This window comes from Aythya ferina, assembly GCF_964211825.1.
Source record: "Aythya ferina genome assembly, chromosome: 1".
Lineage (NCBI taxonomy): Eukaryota > Metazoa > Chordata > Aves > Anseriformes > Anatidae > Aythya > Aythya ferina.
In genome coordinates, this window is record NC_140296.1 from 153,784,859 (window position 1) to 153,808,197 (window position 23,339).

The 23,339-nt window shown below is 41.7% G+C and overlaps 1 protein-coding gene across 1 annotated transcript; it reads right to left on the reverse strand.

Annotated features, from left to right (window-relative positions):
* Nucleotides 1-3,091: 3,091 nt before the first annotated feature.
* ST13 (ST13 Hsp70 interacting protein) lies at nt 3,092-23,250 on the reverse strand. Its single transcript, XM_084526245.1, has 12 exons — nt 23,049-23,250; nt 19,676-19,733; nt 18,321-18,390; nt 18,155-18,225; nt 17,507-17,573; nt 16,935-17,019; nt 13,482-13,592; nt 12,038-12,140; nt 9,998-10,114; nt 9,247-9,310; nt 8,140-8,240; nt 3,092-4,893 (listed from the first exon to the last, which is right to left on the reverse strand). Exons 1-12 carry the CDS (start codon nt 23,156-23,158, stop codon nt 4,765-4,767), a joined length of 1,086 nt encoding a protein of 361 aa, XP_084382371.1. The 5' UTR covers nt 23,159-23,250; the 3' UTR covers nt 3,092-4,764.
* Between the last annotated feature and the right edge of the window lie 89 nt (nt 23,251-23,339).

Sequence of the window (23,339 nt, forward strand, 5' to 3'; positions counted from 1 at the left end):
GAGAGCACTTTCAAAAAAAAAAATAGAAAATACAATCTGGCAAATTAGAAGACAGGCCCCAAGCCCTGCATTCTCCCCATTACCACACAATGGTGCTCACTTGAGTAGTACAATAACAACGGGCATCTGTCCTGGCATTTCCTATTCTCCCTTGGAGCAGCAGTTGAAACAGAGAGAAACAAGTCACTCAAATACACACGCTATGCAACAGGGCTCTGACCCTTGACTGCAGGTATAAAACTACCTACAGCTACCACAACCTTTCACATAAAGCCACTACAGCATAATAATAATATGCAAATTTGTGCACAAATCCTTTGAATGGAAATTCAATCTGTCTTACAAGCTACCTCTTACTTAAAGCTTCCCTCTGCACAGCTAGGGCCATAATTGCAAAGAACAACAGTCATGGAAGTGAATTTGTCCTGCTGGAGCAGTTCATGCCAAAAAAGTGCACTTTTATAGTGCAAAGTGACTGTATAAAGGCTCCCTGTTTTTGTAGAACTCCTTTGTGCTTTTGTGACAGTGAATGGCTGGTGAAATGTGTACAATTTAATTCTAAATTAAAGCCTGATTTTTTTTTGTATGTGTGGCAGTCTTATTTTTAAGAAAAAAAAAAAAAAGACTTTTTCTGTGGTGTTCGCCTCGTATAAATGAACGAACAGCTGTGTGGCACGTTAAGGTGCTGGTGTTGGCATCTACCTGCTGGGCACATAGAGGATGGTGCTGGAAGGGTGATGCTTGCCTCAAGCAGACCAGCTTGCTTTGCATAGCCTCCCCTCTCTCCCAGAAGGTGGCATTTTCCTCACAGCCGGATAAATAAAGACCTATAGTGTATAAAGACCAATGGATGATCTGTTAAAGCAGTGTCTTCCTCGAATGGAGTGACATATCCCACTGTGTGGTGGTCAAACGGGGGGAAGTGTACCAAAAAAAAAACACAACAGCGTACGATGTGTGAGGAGGGGGATGGGGAAAGAGACACAAACTGTGCTTGTACAAAGCGAGGAATTCCCTTATTTCCTGCACAGAACAGGCTAAGAGGGGGCTCTGCCAGCCCCCACGGTCCAGAGCCTTTTTTGCCAGGCGTGAAGCGAACGCCCTGCAGCGCTGCAGAAACGGCAGAAGAAGCAGGGCGGTGACTGGGCACATTCTGACAGCCGCCGTGAGGCACCGAGAAAAAAAATAATAAAATAAATTTAAAAATCCCTCAAAGCCCCCTCAGCGCCGGGCTGAGGCGCGGCGCATGCGCGGAGGCGGCGGGAGGGCCGGGCCGTGCCCGGCGGCGGGGAGCGGGGGAGGCGGGCGCCATGGCGGGGCCGGGGGCGGCCGCGGGCAGCGCCGCCATCCCCGCCGGCAGCGCCTCGCAGCCGGAGCGCGCCGCGGCCGCGGCCATGTCCTCCGTCGCCTCCTACGAGAGCCTGGTCCACGCCGTGTCCGGGGCCCTGGTGAGCGGCGGGCGGCCGGGGCTGGGGAGTGGGCTTCGTGGTGGAAGAGATACGGGAGGGACGGCTGGAAATGAGCGGGGAGCGCTCCGGGGGCGACCCCGCGCCCTGCCCGTGGCTGCTGCCGGTGGGTGTCGGGCAGGCTGCGGGGCGTTCAGGCTGCTGAGCACCAGGCAGGGCAAAAGCTCTGCTCCTAATCCCAGTCCCGAAGGCGGTGAAGGTCGCTAAATGCGGCGGAACAATAGGAGCTGCTGGTAAAGCGGCCCGCCGGGGGAAGCAGAAGAAGGCGCTTAAGGTCGTTTTGTCCTCATCATAAATACATATGGGGTTGGTGCCTGCTCTTCCAGGTGGTTTAGGTCTGCTCGTTGAAGCAGCTGAGGTAACGCGGGTTTTGTTGCCAGTTTTGAGAAAGGGAACTCCCAAACGGGCTCCTCACGGAGACGCTGCGTGCTGCCCGCGCCCGTGCAGCCCCCTGGCATCAGGCTGTGCCACACCAGCCGGATTTATACACCTGGCCGTAAACTTAGAGCAGCATAAAATGGTAATAAAATGGTACCTCAGCTCCCCTGGTGACGGTAAGTTCATGAGGTTTCCCTGTCGTATTTGGAGATGCTGGCACCTGAGCGGCAGTGGTTTGGCAGGGAAGGAGCACGGGACTGTTGGACCTCCTGGACTCCTGTTCCCCTGGGGCTTCCACCCGCTGGTACTGATACCCACATGCACCTTACAGCTCCTTACAGAGTCAAGTCATCAGCTAAGCTGATTACTGCTGCTGTATTTACAAGCCCAATCCCTACTCCATGCTGCAATGGAAGCAATTAACCTGAAGGAGCTGCCCTTAAGTCCTGGAACAAGCACGGAACACAACAGTTACACAACAGTCATTCAGCTACTCGTATCCCAAAATAGGAGCTATTATTTTTGCTCTTCCCCGGTGCAGTTAACTTTCTACACTCACACGTCTGTTCAAACCAGTTTAGTGGCTTAGACATTAATTGGGCAACTTGGGGAACTGAAATAAGTCCAGAGATCTCTCCAGTTAGCTCACCAGATAGCATTAAAAGCAAAACAAAACAGAACCCATACATGAGAAGTCGTAGGACGTGCATTCCCAGAGACAAGAATTCAGCTAGCTTGCTAAAGCTAACACTAAAAAATGGGGAGAAGGTTTTGCTAGGGTCAGTCAGCTCTGAATAAGGATAACTGATGTGTAAGCAAGCAGGCAGGATGCAGAGAACAATTTCTACTAGCTGGGGTAGCTTCCAACTTTTGACTAGTCATCGGTAGACAAACACAGGCAGCTAAGAGGGAGTAAGAGGAAACTGTTGGGAATGAATCTTTTAAGATTAATTCATGCACAGCACAGATGCACCAGCCAGAATGAAGCAGAAGCTGGGTTTCAGCCTATACTGAGGGGTGACCTACTTCAGGTGTCTCCGCTTGGGAAGAGGAGATCAGAATATGACCAAACGCCAGGCACAAAGAAACACTCGATCACTGCTTGAGTTCACCTGCTCATGAAGACAAGCCCTTAAGCACTTAGTTCTGATTTAAATCACAAGGTATATATACACTTCAATTGAAGCACTCCCACATTTAACTCCAGCAAAATAAGTTTATCAGAAAGTTACACAAACCCAAAAAGCTTTATTTTTCAAAACCATACTTTATTTTTAAAGGCTACTAGAAGTATTCAGAACTATATTTCTTAAGCAAAAAGATTCACATTTCATTCTGCAGGGTCATTAGTATGAGAAAAAGCATTTGGGGGTTTATTTTTTGCAATTGTTTTTGAGTTCCTACACCAATCCACATTTTTAATTAAAAGTGGTAACAGTTATGGCTTTAGATACAGAATTACAAAAGGTAACACGTGAAGGTTGCAACTCAAGGGGGAAACAGACAATTATGATCATTTTTCCACAGAAAGGTAACGTTTTAGCTAAGACAAACAGAGGCAACAATGGTCTTTATGGGAGACAAATCCACTGAACATCAGCAGCACAGGAACTGCTTGAAGGATACCCATGCTGTTAATTCACAAGTGTTAGAAGAACATTCTGTCTGCTCCAATTACCTCACCTTTTCCTCTGTATTCTACGCCTCAAAAACATGGAAGTTTGAGACCACAACAGCCCCACTCCCCCCCTTTTTTTATTTTTAAAGAAAGGGATACAACAGAAGATGGAAGACTACGGTATGTGGTGGAGGAAGAGTCACCATCTCTAAACAGACAGCAGGACTTTGGCCAATACATTTTATCTGTAAGCACATAAGGACTCAAACCGATTCAGAACCCAGAGCTGCAATTTTGTTGGGTATTCTTCCCATCACTGATTTTTAACTCTGTGTTTACTTGTTCTGGATGGCTTGCATGCAGTGAGACAGAGGTAGTGATGGGAACAAGATTCCTTCCCTCAAGTTTCCAAATAAATGAAACCTGGTAAGCATGCCCCAAGGAAGGGCAAGTGCAACCAGAGAGGACCTGCCAACTGGGAAAGGCCAAGAGCATGAGTACAGACATTAAGCTGCTCTCCCATACCCAGGACTGATTAAAAAAAAAAGTTACATGAAGGTGCTGGACAAGAATTGAGCAAGTAACAAAACCTCTGTGGCCTCCACAATATGTACTTCATGTCAGGTTGTGCAAAGGATAGGACAGAACCTTTGCTGCACAGTTGTGGTGATCAAAATACAACATTATTTGCAGTACTGCCAGAAGTTCCAGTGTGTAACTAGCTAGCATGGTTACATTGATCGTTTTAATAGCTATATAGTCAGTCACTCATTTAAAAAAAATAAAGACGTGTTTTCAGACAGTTCCTTTATCCAGTTAATTCTTCAGACTTGTCCCACCTTCGCTACTTGTGACTAGGCCAACATTTCTGTCCTAACTGGATTAAGACAGACTTCATCTGTTAAACTTCCTTCCTTTTGGTTCACTGAGGAAAAATAATTAAAAACAACAAAAAACCCACCACCACCATCCCAAAAAGAAAGGGTTTTATTTTATGCTCCTGGAATACTACAATCTCTCACAGGAGTTTCCTTTGAGTGAAAGCTGTCTTAATACTTACAATAAAAGGTTGCAACTCTTTGACAAGGAGGCATGGTTGAAACTAGGTCACCTGAATATAATTTGAGTGCTATGAACCAATCACTGAATAAAGTCAACACGTGGGGCTAGAGAGCAGTTCTCCTTAGAACACCCCATTTCTCTTCTTGAGAAGATCAGAGGTACAATGGTTTGTTTTATTGCAACACTGGTTAGCCAAATCAATCCTTCCCATCCAGATATGATTTTTATGAACCAGGGATTTTATGGTTTACTGCCAAACTTGGCAGACAATTTACTGATGAGATTCATGACCTTGGGATTGTTCTGGTACTTGGACATATTTGCTGGATTCTGGGCAACATCTTGGAATGCAACCATAACTTCTGGATCCTGCAGGACAACAGAAAAAGCAAACAATTAGGGCATTTAAACAAGAAGTCTACAAAAGTTACTGGTTCTGTGGTTCCAACACAACCACTTGTCTTGCTCTGCTTTTAACATGGCAAGTCTAAACCAGAGTTAATAAATAAAGGTCTCCTAAAGAATACTCAAGGAAGCAGTGTATGCTGGTAATGCTGTATCAGAAAATACCAGAGCCATTACTGGACTTGTTACAGTGAAAGTATGATGTGTGAGAAAAGGGAGAGTTTTTTTTTTTTTTGCCTAGAAAAGAAGCTAGCAAATGTAGCCACAACTACTGAATTATTTTTGTTCAAGTATCTTCAAATGCATCTTGAAGGAGGGAGCAGGAGCTCTGTATGTGTATCAAGCATGGCAGTGTAATTACCCTCCCCATGCAACAGCTACTAGTCATTCCTTTCACCCCTTTTCCTACTAGCAGCAGAAACTTTAACCTGCTGGACTGTGAACAGATGATTTGGCAATATTTGGCTTTTTAAAATGCATCTGATTCTCAGTCATTCTCCACCTCCTCTGGGAAGTCACAACTGGAAGAGAATCTTCTGTCTCTCATCACAGTGCTGTGCTGCACTTAATAAACACATTCATATATATATAAAAGAAGTTTGGTGTTCTTTTGACCAGTGTCACCTTCCCCACCTAGTATGAGAAGTGCTAATACTTTTTCCTGTATTTCTAGTACACCTTTAGCCTCTATTGAATTAGGATTATTTTTGCTCATTTCACATGAGTGTGTTCTGAACAATGTCCTTCAATAAATCCACACGGGCTGATTTTATATCTCAGCCTGGGAAAACATTTCCATGACAACAACTTCTGCATGAAAGACTCAAGTTTTCTTTAGTCCAGCAAAAATACAAGCAGCTTATTATGTCCAGTATATAACTAATTTCATCTCTTGTTCTTTCTTGCACATTTAAGTAGTTTCACTAAAGGACACAACCTTCCCTAGACTTCTATTCTATTGCTATCGCAAAATTATTATTTGGAAACCATCAAAACCCAAGTGGTGTCCGCAGAGCTGTCTGTGCTACAATAACACCACCACATATCTGTTGTAGCATCAGACACAGACAGAAGCTGCTTAACAAGTCTGGTCCAAAAGTTTCATTTAGTAGGTGTGTACTGCAGTGAAATCACCCACATGGTTCAGTCATGTTTATATACATGTTGGGAACTGAAAGAGTCAAGACTTATCTTTTGTTAGATGGAATTACAAGTGTGTTATCTCCCTTTTCAAAAAGGATCTGCAAAGTCTATGAAAACTAGGATGGTAGGGTTTAGTAATCAGGCACTGGATATATTTCCTTCACTTTACATGATTCGTATGAAAACAGATGGCTTTCACAAACCCAAACTTCCCAAGCTGCTGAATTCGAAGTAGGCTAGAAGACTATAAAGACCATGCTATATTGTTAAATCTGTCTTTCCACCTGCATATGAATAAACAGTAACTTCTGTAAATATATCCATAAGCAGCCATATCTAATTCTTTGGTTGTCTCTACAGAAGGTAAGCTCAATTTGAAAACATACCCAGTTAACTTGGGCATGCTTCAATGTAAGCTCAAGGTGAGCAGTCTCAAAGGTGAGGAGTTAACAGTCACAAACTCAGAAGAGATTTAACCTCAATACTACAGTTTCAGCAGTAACTCACCATGAAAAGCCCCTACACATGGTCAGCTGAAGTAACACCTTAAGATTAATGACTTGGGACAGACTAGGGTGAATCCTTTTTTTTTTTTTTCTTCAAAACCTCATAAACAGCATCAGTAACAGCTATCAGTTACCATCATCCTTAAACACAACCCACAGCTGCACTGAGCAGCAGCAAGTCAAGCAGTAAAAACTCCTGGCTTTTAAGACTCTATCCTGCACTGCTGATACAGAGAGGCTAAGAATATAGGCAGACATTTCAGGAAAAAAAGGTAGTGCAGACACATAGGTCAAGTGTTAAATAAATCACAGCTAGATTTAAAGTCTGTGCAAGAGTCAATGAGACGCTCAAGGCTTAGCTAACAGGTTCTGCAAAAAACACTGCCAACACATGTTCTTACAACAGAGTACTATAGTATTTCAGGGTATCCATAATCAGCATGCAACGGAGCCTTTTTAAAGGCATGTGGCAAGCACTTAACATTTAATTGCACTTCAAAGCTGTTTTCAGCAACTCCCATTTCAAAGGCCTGTACTACAGCATAAATGAACCAGGTAATGAATGCAACTGCATTTTTGTTTGTTTGTTTGTTTTTTGTTTTGGATGGTTTGGATCCAAGACAACATTGCTGCCATAGCAGCTCAGGTAAAAGGTGCATTTCCAAACACCAGCAACCACTAAACTAGGGTAACCCATAAACTTTGGCATAGAAAGTGATGCATTTTTAAGGATTTCAGAGCATACCAAGTAACAGTCCCTCGTGATGCTTTTATTAAATGGCTATCATAGCTGCTCAATGACCTGAGAACATCACATAACTCTAGCTTAACCAGAGCAATCCAGAAAAAAACACAGCAACATGCTTTTATATGAGACCACATTAGAATGCAAATAAACACAGCTCACTTTTTGCCTAGCCAACCTAATGCTGTCAGATGCATTCTACTTAATCTGCTAGAATACTTTTCTTGTGTAAAACTAGTCGTGACACTTAGCAATTAAATAATTGAGCTACTAATCAAGCCCACTGGGGACGTAGACTTTCCGAGCATGAATTCAGAAAGTGCCAGATGTAGAACTATACTGATACTATTTTGCCTCTGGCAAAAAACACTTGGGCAATTCTCCTCTCGACATTACTGCAATATATTGCATTGCAACTATATTAACAGTAATTTGTGCGTAATTATCTCACCACGATGTGTACACATTCAAGAAGGAGCAATTGAAGTATACTGTGTACAAAATAACTGTTCAAGAGACTCAAAAAAAGATAAACTCCTCACAGCATACTGTTTTGTCTCTTGTATGCAAGTACCGGGTGGGGAAAGGAGGGAGACACAACATGACACCTTAATTAAGTTCCTGTCAATCTGACAAATAGTTAACAGATTCCAGACAGTTTGGTGCCACACATGCACAGAAAAGAAAATTTCACAACAGAAATAAGCAAGCACTCCCCACCGCTCTCCAGAAGGTCACATCTTTCTTCCCTCAGCTCACAGGAGCTGTTCCTCCTTCATTCCAAGCATTTAGCTTTGATTTTAATCAAATACTCACCTGCATGGCCGCCAGGACTTCTGGATCACTGAGAATCTCATTGAGACCTGGCATACCTGCCATTCCTGGCATACCTCCAGGCATAGCCCCAGGAAATCCACCTGCAAACCCAAGACACAAGAATGCACGAGGAAAAACATTTAAATCAGCTATACAGGAGCTCACTGATAGAAACCAAAACGTACTTGCTTTGCCATGCCTCCAACACCTTGTCTTCCACAAAGCTACAGCTGCTCCACTGAATGCAAAGCAGGGGCATTGGTTTTCTGTGTGTGAGGACCTGCATCTTATTTCATACATATTTTTAACCCAATGAAATAGGAGGCTTGTAATTAGTGTGAGTGCCTAGCACCTTATACACAAATGCAGTGATTTTCTAATTAACTTAAATCAGGTACATCCCCAGTCTAAGAAACAGATTTTTGAGTGCCTGAGGTGAACAACTCAGGACTTACTACTACTGATTTGCTTTTGCCCTAGGCTCATTCCAACTTAAGCTGGAACTTCAATTGTTTCTCCCCAACTTGTTATACTCAAAAATAATATGAAAATGCGATCCTCATGGAGCTATTGCTTCTCCCTGACTTATTATATTAAAAAAATATCACAGAAAGGCTATTCCTCGTGGAACTGTTCAAAAACTGCACTGCCTCCTTTGAGAAATCATCCTCTTCAACAATAGCTTCCAAACATCAGTTTTCCCTAACACTCAACCAATTTTCAGCCTTAAAACTATTGTTCTTAAGCAAGACAGCTCCAAGCCACGCTGAGTAATTTATAAAACATTTTATATTATTTTTTCAGCACATATTAAGCAAACACTGCATCTTTGTTTTCTCAGACCTAAATTCTTTCACTCTGTTAATCAAGACTGACTCGTCTTCATGTATTTACTACCCAGCAACTACCCAGCTATTTGAGAGAAAGAATCTGATCCCTCTTCCCACTACTGCTCCAACAGTTACTTGTAGACAAGTTTTAAACTTAAGAACATTTTTTTCTCAGTCTTGTGAAGAAATACTATGAACTGTGGTTATAATACAGCATATGGAAAAAAAAAAAAACAGTCACTTCTACCTCAAGTAAATGGTGTTTAAAAATACACACCTGGGAAGCCACCTGGGAAACCGCCAAATTGAGCTCCTCCTGCCTGTCGTCTTGCTTCTTCCTCCTATAAAGGAAAGCACATCATTCCACATGAAGCAATGGAACTGCAGCCTGTTTTCTACTGATCAACTGGTTTCAGGAAGAAAAATAGCTGAGACTGCCTCATGGGAGTAGGCTACAGCAATAAGCAAATGTGGTTTTGTATGTAGTGCAGTACTTCAGACAAGAAATAGTGGTCTACACTTACTTTAGTACGTTTCTTTGGATAAGTTATGCAGAGTGTGTTTTTACTAAGCATGAACTGAATGATCAGTTTTAGCCCATTAACTTTTACAAAACACTCCCACCCATAACACATGCTGTAAAAATATATTAGTAAAGCTGAGAAAAAAAAAGTCAATGCTGTCAGGAAGTGAAGAAAAGCAAAGGGTTATTTTGAAATTAAAACCTCCTACTTTGGAAGACATGGAGACATGAGTATTAAGTTAAGACTATTCTGGTATAGTCAAACAGTAACTGAATTCTTGAAATTGTTGGATTAGTAGAGATACCAGAACCTGTCTTTGTCATAAACAACAGATGCGGTACAAGGCCTTAATCTCCAGTATTCATTATTGGTCAAGTAACACAGACAGAAAATATCACCCTAAAATATCAGATTTAAAATCAATTTTCCTGTGCAATTAATTAAAAAAAAAAAAAACCACTATGCAACTCTCCACATTGTTAATGTTAAAGCCTAAATAATCACCCTTTGTGCTCTCTCATGCTCCTCTCGTGCCTTCTTCACTCTTTCCATTCTTTCCTTGATTTCTTTTTCTTCGCGCTTCCGTTCATATTTTCGGCGATGTTCTGCAATTTTCTGAGCCTGTTACAATAAATAGCAGCATTTCAGGTATGTTCTAGTACACCACACAACGTATTTCAATATAAAATACAGGTAAGTGTAACCAACTGTTTTTACCAGCTCTTAAATGTAAGATTTGAGTTCACATCCTCAAAGCCCCCTTATTTCAGGGTGCACATGCTATTTCCTCTCTACCACAGTCTGTTATTAATGTATACTAGGCCCTTGCAGGATTCACCAGACCCAGGCACTCTAGTCTAGTACCTTCTTCCCGTACAGCTCCAGGACTTACACCATAGTTAGAACTTAAACACATTGTTCCACAGTCCTTCCTGCTTTTATGCTGAAATATCATTTTTTCCAGGGCTAACACCAAAGAATTGCCCACGGAGAATGGAATTTTCCCTGGTACAATAACAGGAAGCATAACTCCCCCTGCACAGACAGACTTGTTAGACAGAGCTTTTGCTGTTCCAGATGCCTTGGCAGCATACACAACTGGACTCAAGCAGACCAAAGAAAACCTGAACCAAAGCAAGAGATGGCAGATGGGGAGCAAGTTAGCCTCCTATCTTCTCAAAGGTATCAACTCTGCAGCCCCCATGGAGGAGACTAACAAACTCCCTAAGATTCCTCAATCAGGGATCACTTTAATAATAGAACACTAACTGCAGCGTTATTTTCCTGAAGCCAGAACATATCCTTATATAACACTGCAAAAAAAGTTAGTAATCTTACAAAATTGCAGAGCTTTAATACTATACATGGCAAGTACCCTGTGACATTCCCATAAATAAAATCATATATATTAAAAATAAATTGAAGTCCAGGAACAGAAATACTATTACAAATTACAGCTATAAGCCTCTCTTACACACAGATACTCTTCTGCTCTGCAGCTTCAGCTTCCTTTACAGCGTATTTACCTACTGTGACATGGGGGTCCTCCATGGGCTGCAAGGAGATAACCTGCTTCACCATGGTCCTCTCCACAGACCGCATGGAATTCTCTGCTCCAGCAGCTGGAGCACCTCCTCCCTTCCTTCTTCACTGACCTAGGTGTCCACAGGATTGTTTCTCTCACCTCTCCCCCTCCTCACTCCTTTCACAAGCTGCCGCACAGCATTTTTTTTTTTAAAAGCCCTTTCTTAAAGTTGTCATCACAGAAGTGCAACAGGCTCAGTTTTAACCAGCAGCACGTCTGTTTTGGAGCTGGCTGGAACTGGCTCTGCCCACCACAGGAGCAGCTCCTGGTCTCTTCCCACCAAGGCCACCCCTACAGCCCCTCAGCCCCACCCTCCCACAAATGTTGCCACATAAACCCAACAGAATGCAGCAGTTGCGATACGTAATCCATGAATGCCTTTACAGGAATATTTAAGACATGAAAAAACAGCCTACTACCCCGTCTTGCATGTGTTACACAGATGTTCTTCATCAGAACAATGCTGCAGTGAACCACCTGAGAAAAGCTGAAAACCAGTCTCACAGAGATTATGCTGCCCTCATGGGGTGGACTAATGAAAGTAACACAGCCAAGAATACTTTGTAAAACACAATTAGGAGGAAGCTATGATCAGTTTGGAAACATTTTGGGAGAAAAAAAAAAAACAAAACAGCAAGAGAACACTGATAACAAAAACGTTTTTAGCCTAGATTCTAAAATGCTTGGCGAACTTCAACTATTTCAGATTTTTCAATTAAGAAGGAAGGCATTGTTTCATAGTTCAGTTACATGCCCAGTCCCAGAGACCTAATTTGCAAACAGAGCCATGAACAGCTGTGATTGAAGACACAGAAGCATTTATAAACTCAGTTTGAAGTGTCAGATGAATGCTGATGCTGACATATGGACAATCCTACGTCACAATGAATATCACAAGAATTTCAAAGACACCTCTAAAACAAGTAGGAGAGGGACTTCTACTGTCCTTTCCCACTTACCCTTGGTTGCACCTCCTTCAGCATGGCACTAGCATCTTCATCATAATCCAGTTTACAGGCTAATGCAAGATCATGAGCAGCCTCCTCCCAGTGACCCAGAAGTCTGGAATTCAGAAGAAAAAAGCAAACTGAACTCTAGGTATTGCTCAGGGTATTTACAACCATGTATCGTCCAGTATTTTTTCTGCAGCTATGGAGACTTCTAGAAGTTTCAAGCTAATAATCAGTGTTTTCTGTAACACGTGATTTATAATGTTATAGAGGATATTTGCTTGCTTCTTCTATACCTCCATAGTAATTGTTGCATTAGGTAAAAATCAAGAAAAACTAAATCAGGTACTGTCATTCTTTGCTACAAACAAGAACAGTCTACCAGGGAGAAGGCACCCTGTCTATAAACATGCAAAGCACACTAATAAATGTTCTGCATCGCCAGGTGAACACTCGGTGTGAAACTACAAGGTCAGTGTTCTGTACAACTCTACCCCACTGCTAAATCAAGCTTACATGCACCTGGTTTACTCAGCACTTACACATCCCAGGTAACTGCCTACATCAGGTCTTCGTTGAAGAGGTCATAAAAGCTACTGTGCAGCACTACTTCTTTATTCATTACGACAAACTTGTGATAATCAGAGGTTTAAGTGAATGATAAGGGGTCAAAGCACTTCAGATGACCGACGGGGCATTAATCCAGACTACACTGCAACTTTCTCATTCTTAGGCTTCACGCCGTTTATTAAAATTGTAGCCCTTATTAAATAAACACTGTTCAGAGTAATTCATGTATTAATTAGGAGTTCTATTAACGCTTACTCCTTCCACTTTTATACAGAGTGAAGGAAGCATCCCCTTATTTCTTTGGTTGATGTATTTTCATTTCAGAAATAATTTAACTACAGTTAGGGGGAAATCCTGCTGACATAGTGCAATTTAAATAATTATACTGTTCACTTAATACCACTCTTCATTTCAACAACTGGTTCCCTTAATAACTGGACAGTTTAATTTGCTACGTAAAAGAGCTCTAGGATCCTATGGAATAAAGGCAGCAGAGAAATATTTAGAATTATAGGTTAGTAAATTATAACTGAGCCAAACAACAAACAAAAGAGCACCCCAAAATAAAACCCACTTTATTCTAGAGCTTACAATCTTTAGCAAATGATTAAAAAATGCTTTACAGTATGACAGTAAGTCATTAGAAGATGGCTTATCAAGGAGAGGAGAAAAAATAAGAGTGCAGAAGGATTATTCTTAAGTCACCATCGTCCTTTTTTCTTCTAATCCATATACTTAGCATAATGGTTTCTAGGCTCAAGAGCACTGCTCTCACATACAAGACAGACAGTTCACAGAAAAACGGAGCAAAGAAAAGCATAGACAAAGTTGTTCCCTCCTGAGTTAAGTAAAGAGAGTATCAAGAACGTTTGCAGTTCACTACCTATGCGCTTTCCCCCTCCATTTGTAGGTCTGTGCCGAGTCAGGATTAATCTTGATGGCTCTGTCACAATCTCTAATGGCAGCGTTTGGCTTCTGTAGTTTCACAAAAACACTGCAGGAACAAGAACATTTATTGTACATGTTAAAATGCCAAGTTACTAACTTAAGATGGAAATAATTTTTGATGACTAACAGGCGAGCTAATGAGATACATTTGAAAAGCTGAGTTCAAAAAAGATTTTGTAGTGATAACAGTGTCAGTGAAATTTAGTTTTCCCCCCTGATGCTATGTGAATCATTAGCAAAAAAGTGCAAGCATTCAACATTCAGACTCGAGCCTTGCCTAGAAGAACAACTTTAATGCATAAGGAAAGGATAAGTGCAAAAAGCAGTTTGATTTCACACTGTTTGCGGTCTATAGCCAATGGCAACTAACAAAGTTTAACAAAATGAAGCTAGTATTACATGTTCCACGTTACATTGTCTTTAAAGTAACAGTAAGGGAAATAAAGCACTAATTATCACACTGAGGTTCTACCATTTTCATGCCTTCCCAGCCCATGTAACTGGGGGTCCTTGAAACACTGTACTGCAGCTGATTTCGCAGCCTGCTCCTTAAGCTCCTCCATACAGAGGAGTCAACAAGCACAAAATCAAAGACAGCAATCAAGAAAGTAATCAAAATATAACATCATCACACTGATGTCTAAATCTGCACTGGACCTCAGCTTGAATACTTTGTGAAATGTTGGTTCTGCTCCTCCATCTCAAAGATGGGTAGTAGAACTGAGAAAGGTCCCAAGAAATGCAGCATCTTTAAAGCAGAGCTGCTCCCTCCTATAAAGGGAAACAGGTTAGGACCCTATAGCCTAGTACAGAAAACATCCAGAAACAAACCAAGAAACCACCAGAACTTGAGTCTATAAAAATCACAAGTAGTAGGGGGAACAACAAGGATTCTTTAGCAACTGACAGTTCTTTTACATACAAGAACCATCAGACAAAGGAAACAATGGTAGCGGAGGCAAAAGAAAGGATCACATCCTTCATTTAATTAAGATTTCAAAAAACCCTTGCTGCAGAGCACTGCAAATGCTAATTCGTATTTGTTCAGTGGGAGACTCAAAATCATACCAAGACAAAAAAAACAGTAACTCTTGATGTTTGGCATGTTAAGTATAAAGACATAGTTTTAAATAAGTAAGCCTATGAGTTGTCAACCAAAGGCTGAAAAAACAGGACAGGTGACTATCATCTCAGTTCCCTTTTTCATATACTACTGGTTCATAGACACCTGGGATTGTCAACTACCAAGAGAAACTAAATGCTGGATGATGTGGGCTGTTTAAGCTCACCTGATACAACTGCTCTCTGTGTTAGGACTTGGACTATCCTTCGGAAGACTACTCATTATCAGACATGGCCATTGCCAGATCACAAGTTGTTAGGACAAGTAGTTAAAAACAAAAAACAAAAAACAGAACATGCAGCACATGGAGAGCTGCTGGCTTTGGATTCTGAAGTAACACAATCACTGGCTTGCTGTATTTGCTACAACACTTTAATGACACATGAACATGCACCGTATTGATAGTTTCAGGGGACCCTACCAAAGAGCAAGCTCATTTCAAATGGATCCAAAAGGCAAATGCAAAAGGCATTAATCAAACAAAGGCTTGATTCCAGTTTGGGACTGTAAATTGTGAAATTGTCTTTCCCAGCAGTGCTGGGCCAAGAGAAGCCTATCCTAATTTTAAGGGTCTGGCTGTGAATGAAGGATTAGCTGGGATTTTCATTTTCTGTGTTAAGGAAGGTTTTTTGTTATTAATTGCTATCAAGAGCTTTTTGCTTTTGAAAATAGCAGAGCCAAAAAAAAAACCAACAAAAACCGTACAAACCCAAAAAATTAGCCTGATCCCCTCTCAGTTAAGGCTAATAACTGCAAGTTTTACAATGTACAAGCATATCTGATTAATTATTAGGGCTTTATGTCTAAGAGGTTCAGGTATTTCATACTTCATCTCTGTATGGAACAATAGAAAACATTCCTGAATTGGCTGAGTATTCAGTAGTCAAGATACTCCAAGTAAGAACATCTGCCCTTTTACATTTACTCAGAGGAGAAAAAAAAAAGGTGTCAGCAATTACAGAGTGCCTGTAACTTCATCAAAGCTTGCTATAAAACAAGAATAAATTCTCACATTCTCCTAGTAACAAACACATGGACATTTCAAGGAACTATCCCAAACCTACGCTCACCAATGAGAGATGCTCCAATGCTGCTGGCGGTCTTAGAATATTGATAAACACAAAACAAAAACAAAGAAACAAACCCTTAAGCAACAAAAAACAAAACCTGAGTCCACCAATGACAGGTGGATTACTCACAGCACTTCATTACTCACAGCTGTTACACTTTAAGTTTTACAATAACCTAGTATACAGTTTATTCATGTCTGTAAAAGAGGAAACGGAGGTCAATTTTAAACTTCTCCTGATGCTTACACTTCTCATTGCTAAAAAATCCCAGCCCTGAGAAGATACAGCACCATAAGAGGTTTTTAAAATGTTAACTATGATCACAACAATAGCAAAAACTAGAGTACTGAGGTACATAGTGTACACACAAAAATTCGGATATAGCACATACAAAAGAAGCAGCCATCTACCAGTGAGGTGTAGTGGAACAGAAGAGCTAAAAGACACTGAGCAATCACGTGGAAGTCATCAAAATTGAACAGATTGAACTTTATCTTACTCTAAAGATGATCTACTGAATTATCAACTCATCCATGCTTAGTGACTTGTTTATGTGCAAAAAGTAAAGGAAAAAAAATATCCATGGGAACTCATGCTTCTCTAACACATACATCCCTGGCCTTCCACAAGATTTAGGAAGATAAACATTGGTGCATTATAGACAAGGGCTACCACAAATCAAATTTGACATTATGCCTGTAACTCATTATCTGCAGTCTGGTAAATGTAATTTGAAATAAGGCTGATGTTGAGAATTAGGTACGTTCTGCTCAAACATAGGACTGCTGAACAGAAAGAAATCTGCTTCTTTCTGTCAAGAAATATAGTTTGCAGGCACAATAGGGAGGGAATTCACCTAATCCATTTAACTTTGTAACTAGACAGGACGTAATCGTAGTAGAAACTTCAAATGTTTCAGGCATTTGTGATCCAGCATTATTCTAATTCAACACAGCACAAGGCATAAACTACCACAATGTATTTTAGTACATAATTTTGTTATTTGATCTACTATCAAGGCTGTTTAGATGGCTGCTTCCGCAAATCCCATTTATCACACACAGGAGAAAATGCACAAAGTGTACTTTTCTTTCCCTTCACTCCTTTTAAATTTACGCAGATCTTGCCAGCGTAATTTAAGCTCTTTAAGGGAGTAACAGGCAGAAACATAAATCACTAGTTTCTGATGACTCACCTTGCCCTCTTGGCATACAAGATGGCCAAACAAGGATTCAGCTTGATAGCATCTGTGAACAAGTCGACAGCCTTCTGAAGTTCACCTGAAAATGAGTACCAGTAAAGTTTCCATCATTAGGAAATGATTTCATCCAAGTTGCCAAGCCTGCCTTATCTTAAATGGAAGATAATCAACAAAAGAAAATCCAATTTGCAACATTATTGACGTACAAACTCCACAAGGAACGCTGGAGGGTTGAGGAGGGGAACTTTTCCAAGTTAAATTTGTCCAGTTGACTTCATATGCAATCACGTAGGAAGCACACAGCTTTTCACTGCATTAAGACAAACCACTAGAGACACTAATCACAGTACGTAGGGAAGTACTGTAACAGTCAGTTTATAATTAAGATGCTGCAGTACTTCCCCCAGCGATAGCCACATGGGGAAGACAGTTCTTTAAAAAGCCTTTATGTCATAGCTAGTTTTGGATATCCAAGAAGGTCCAAGATACTTCAGGTTTGTTTCTTTTTTTTTGCACCAAACATTATATCCTTTAACATATACTAGAAAACAACTAAAAAATATTACCTTCACTTAGAGCGTTGATAGCTTCCATCTTCTTTTCATTAGCTTGATCCATCATCTCTTCCGTTACCTAAGAAAATAAGCAAACAAAATGACATACACACAGACAAAACCCAAAAGCTAGAGCCCAGGCCAGAAGGACCACCAAAGACAACACCAAAGGCAGCAGCTGCACTTTTCTGTCTCTAGAATCCTTTGTTTAATTTAGGTTTAAATCACAGTACTAAAACTATGATCTTTTTTGCTTTCATTTTGGAGACACTAGTCACCGTTATTTTAGCTGGAAAAGGCTCTCTTGAGTGTTCAACTCAGCCAAACAGCACTCAGGAGAGTGTTCAAATACCTTCTGGTAGTTGAATCGTGACAGATTGCTACAGATCTAGTTTTCGTGTGCATTTTAATATTTTTGCTGTTGTTGTTTTTGTTTTCTGACCTTATTTTTCCTCACTCAACTTTTTGGTGGACTACTCTTGACAAAGAAAAGATTGTTGTTTTAAACCAGCAAGTTTTCCATTCAGGTCAAAGAGATCCAGAACTACAGCTGAGAACCTAGCTATGCAGTCCAAATTTCCCCCTCAGCTGCTATTATCGACTAAACTAAAAACCTCTCTCCTTTCCTACTGCCACAGCCATTGAAGGTATTGCGCTTACCTCCACGTTTTCATCTCCCATTTCTTGAGGGGCATCATTATCTGGTTCAATCACTCCTTCATTGTCAATTTCTGGGGGAAAAGCAAAAATCAACTTCAGACTCCATCCACAAACAGAGATTTCTAGACTCACATTTTAACTGTGATATGCCATCTACTTTCCACACCTAAGTCACTCTCTTCACTTTCTGGCTCAGGAGATTTAACTGGCTCCTCTGGCTGTTCCTCTGCTTTGCCCTGAAAGAGAAATGTATTTGTAAGCACACACTATTTCTGACTGATATTCTACTCCCAATCTAATAAATAGCAATGCATCAGAAAATACAAAATGAATCTGCAAAGCATATGACTGCTCTGCAGCTGAACAGTTATTTTTAAGACAGAATTCTCCTTTCCTTTTTTCCTCCTCTGAGATTAAGTCTGCCACACACACACACAAGTAATTCAGAGCCCAAATCTTTACTCATGAACTTATATTATTGGTAAAGCCTGTCCTTCAAACTGTATAATTCAATGACCAAACACAATGATCCAGATAATACATACTTTAGAACCAGTGTTGCAATGAATATTAGCTAGCCACTGCAGTCTTCCTGCCCTCCCCGATGCATTCTCTGGATGAAAAATTCTCTCCATCTAGTACTATTAAGCTAAGGTCCTTCACAAAGAACAATAAGCTAGCATCAATGACTAAAATATTTCTTTATCTGTCAAGGACAGAGATCTTTGCTACTTATATATACTTAGAATAATTTCCCAGGTTTTCCTATCAACTTTTAATTACTTCACTACTTTCCTTTGAACCCCACCACTTAGCACACCCTCCAGTATCACAGACACAAGCTGTTTGCCTTCCCATTCCATGTCGCAGACTATACTCACTACTTACACACGATTACCCCAGAGTTCTAGTCAGCCAGTAATGCAAGCAAGCACTGTCTTGTTAAATGCAAAATAAAATCTCTTCTGCTTTTTCCAATAATAATTTCAAGCTTGGAAAAATCCCGCTATAAACATCTATAAGCCTGATTTATTGTCTCCCTTAAAACAATAAGAAACAAACAACCCACACCCACCTCTTCCACAATGCTGTCATAAAAAGTTGACAATTTAACTGTTCACTTCATTACCTATTGTGCTTCCAGTACTTCTTGTCATGCAGAGATTATAATTTGAGCCACTAATGACAGCAGAAATGGTCTATAAACAGACCATGAGAACATTAAAAAATAGAAATTCGAGTGTTTGCCATTTGCATTGCTGAGAACATCAGGCATTCAGGATGAAGGAAATGGAGCATGGTAACAATTGAAACAAACTGGAAAGCCATCTGTAACAAATGACTGTCTATGACACCCAATGGGCAGGCTTCAGACTGAACTGTCAAAATTATTCACCCCAGTGTATTCACCCACACGATTTAAGTGAAGTTTGCTGGTAATTTTTGTTTCTCTCTTCATACCCAATAACATTTGGACCCTGCAAAAGTTACCTTGCAGTTACAAAATTCTTTATACCTCACCTTACTTGTCTCATCTGTGGAGGTGCTGGCTGGAGCAGGTGGTATTGTGCCTCCCATGCTTTTCAACAAAACAGAGAAGAGAAAAAAGAAGACAGTAAGATTATCAAAATAGTGGGCCATATTTTATTGATTCAAATCCTGCTGATAGTCTCAGCTTTCTGTTATGACAGAAAACACGATGATCCAATTCACTGTAAAAGCGATAAAAATAGCACACGGCATCCACAATTTCACAATGTAACATAACACACATTGGCTCTTTCACCTAAAACTGCACTGTAACTTGTACTCAAGTGCATGACACATCACCCATCCATCCTTTTTCATAAGGAAAAGTTGCCTTTTTGGAAGAAACTGATTTTTTTCCCCTTAAAATTTAAGTTTTATTTCAAGTCCAAAATAGATAGTATTATAGCTATTACTAAAACTAGAATTGTTTTTGAAACAGAGTTCAAACAATCTAACAGAACCCCAATAGCCTAAAAAATGTCTATTATCCTGATTTTTTGGGGGGTCTAAAATGCTTATATAATTAACAGAAATGCTGTTCTCTATGCAGCATTTTTTTTTCTGCATTGCAATATCCATGCCTTTTCACTGCAAATTGAAGAGCACTCGTACTTTCACTACACGTTTAAGAGCATTCTCTGTATAGCCAGCATTCTCTCAATATAGAATAAACTTCTATATTCTATCAACTTTGGGTAGCAGCCAGGAAGAAGTGCAGGCTGAATTCTCCAGCTGTTTCATGTAGCATCTAATCATATCTAATGGCAGGCTGCCACAAGGACTACCATTCCCATCCATTCTCTGCCCCACTTTCTCATCTACAGATAGGTTTCAATTGCTCTGCCCCTACACACTCCAAAAGGAGAAAAACAACAACAAAAAAAAAACACAACAACAAGAACGACAACACTTGAGTCCATCAACTCAGTCTCAGCCAAGTCACTGACCACACAACTGGTTCGACGTGATGCAGGGGAGAAGGGAAGGAAGTGGGCAAATAGGCAGGAGAAACTGGAAGGGCCCAGGAGTGTTTGCTTCCAGGAATGACTGCAACCCAAAACCACGCAATTTGCAGAGAAGGAAGGGGAGGTGGCAGGATTCACAGGTCCTGACACAAGGACCTGCAGCAAAGGGCAGGTCAAACAGCACTATGCTACTTCTAGTCTACATCAGGAGAGATATCAAGAAAAAAAATATCACAAGTTTCATTTTATTTTTTTAAAGGCATCTTCTGAAGCTATTAGAAAATCTACATGTGTCCCTGGTATGTTGATACTGCTTTAGCTATGCTATACTCCAAGGACTGAACAACTCCAGGCTGATAAATCATTAGAGAGCTAAGCAAAAAATACTGCATGCATAGTAACTGCCCCTCCTAATTTTTACTCTTGCGGGCTGCCAGTCAGGCATATAACTCTCCACACTTCTGTAAAAATCAAGAAATTTTCATCCTAGCTTTCTGAACAGGCAGTTCAAGAAAAGTTGGCCATAACTGCAGAAAGAAAAAGAAATGGGAGCTGTCTGGGGGAGCCTTGGAACTTCTCTTCTGCTGCGCATCCAAAAAGCCTGCAGGACTTAAGTTTCAGAGCAATTCCAAATTATTGGCCTTGAGGTCAGCTCGTTTTTAAGTCTGGCACCTTGTTCGAGGCTGAAATCACCTGGTCAGTCTTCTCTACTCTCTTCACATCCCAAAAGGCACCCTTTCCAAAGCTTAAAACAGGCTATGAGATATGTGTATGTATGTTAAACATGTACACTTATATACATGCCTTTTTTTTTTTTTTTAACATGCATATATATTTATGCTATTTCATGAACAACTGAGGCTAAACAGTTTTATTCATAGTCCTTGAAAATTCTAAAGCAAGTTCCTCTAAAATCCTTCCTTAAAGCAGTAGATGGTTACAATGGTTAAATGCATGGTAAAGATATGCAAAGTTTGCATATTTTATTTAACCTCAATACTATACAGATACACAGGATACTCGGAGAAAAATGCAAGTTTTTCAGGAGGAAAAGCTCAGGAGAAACTGAGTTGCAGCTCAGGAGAAACCGAGCTGTACAAATTGTGCACAACAACATTTGGAATCGAGTCTTTTGCTGAACCAGTTGTGCAATCCTGGTGACAACTCCTGGGAAGCCATCAGGACTCCATTGCAACAGGGACTCCAGCCTTCTGCTGATCACGGTGACGAGAAGCACCGCTGCTATGACTTGTTGGGAGAACTGCAGCTGTCACTTCTGCACCCACTTTTGGCACTCACAGCAAAGTTGTCTTTACAGACTAACAACAGGGTTAAAATCTACTTGAACAAAACAATAAGAACAACAACAAAAAAGGCAAAAAGCCTGGTATGTGAATGAGGGGTTCTGTGCTTTACTTTTCACTAATACCATTGTTCCTTTTTTAAGCACATTCCCCTTAATAGCTTATTTTGTACCAATTCATGTCAAAACATTTATATTTGCACGTAATTCCAAAAAAAAAAAAAGTGATTTGAATAAAAGGGATGCCAAACTCCCTTGCAAACATTATCATGCAACAGCAAATGCTTTCCACGCAGCTAGACAAAATAAAGGCCAGAAGATAAGTGCGTGAAAACAGCAGAGATGATCTAAGGCTTCTGATGCAACACTAACAGCTAGCCAGAAATCAAGCTGACTTATTAATTAAGCTGAAATTCGCTCCGACTCTACTAGTGGCTAGCGTCGTTTTGAAACGCTGACTAATTTTCGTTGGAAACGTTAGCTTTAAAACAAAACTCAGCTCAGAATTTTGGTTGCAGAAACGTAAGAACGGGTTTCAGTACCTTTTACTCACTGCTCTGAAACCACTTGCAACCCCACCTGGGTGATTATACCTCTGAGTTTTGGGCTCAGGTGAGCCTGATGGATGCGATGAAGCACTCAGGCGCTGCAGGTCCAGGTGAGGCTGTGGGATGGGATGAAACCCACCAGGTTCCCCCCCCCACCTGAGGCCAGGCTGTGCTGAGCTCCACGCAGCTCCCCGAGAAGGCGCAGCCCTGGTGGCTGCACGCCCCGTCCCGCCCCACACAGCCCTGAGGGGGCCGGGACCCCCCCGGCTGCCACATTTTGACGTGAAAAACCAATCCTGACGGGAAAAACGCTCCCAAATCCCGGCTCCGGGCACGCAACTCCCCCAAACACCTGAGGAAAAACCCCGGGGACCTGAGGGAGAGGAAGAACTTCGCGGGGAGGGGGTGGATGAGGCGCCCCGTTCGTTAACCGTCGGTTAACGGCTGAGCAGCCCTGAAGCGGCCGCCCCCCCCCCTCAGCCCTCCCCTCACCCTCCCTCTCCCTCTCCCCCTCCCGCCCCGGGGAGCCCGGGGTCCTCTCCCCGCACCTCTCGAGCCACTCGCGGAGGAAGGCGAGCTCCTCGCTGTGCAGCAGGGCCGGGTTCTGCTTGCAGAGCCTGACGAAGGCCCGCAGCTCGCCCAGCTTGCGCGAGTCCATGGCGGCGGCGGCGGGGCGGGAGCGAGCAGGCGGGATGGCGGCCGCGAGCACGAGCGCGCGTGCACGCGCCCACTCCCCCGGCCGGCCGCCGCGCGGCGCCGCGGGAGCCTTCAGCCCGCCGCCAAGCCACGCCCCCCCTCCGCGAGGCCACGCCCCCTCCGCGACCCAAGCCCCACCCCCT

Coding starts and splice junctions, on each gene's coding strand:
- ST13 (XM_084526245.1), bottom strand. CDS start 23,158: ATGGACTCGCGCAAGCTGGGCGAGCTGCGGGCCTTCGTCAGGCTCTGC. Junction 18,226..18,320: donor AAGTGAAGAGAGTGACTTAG/GTGTGGAAAGTA, acceptor CTTTTCCCCCAG/AAATTGACAATGAAGGAGTG. Junction 17,574..18,154: donor TGGGAGATGAAAACGTGGAG/GTAAGCGCAATA, acceptor TTATTTTCTTAG/GTAACGGAAGAGATGATGGA.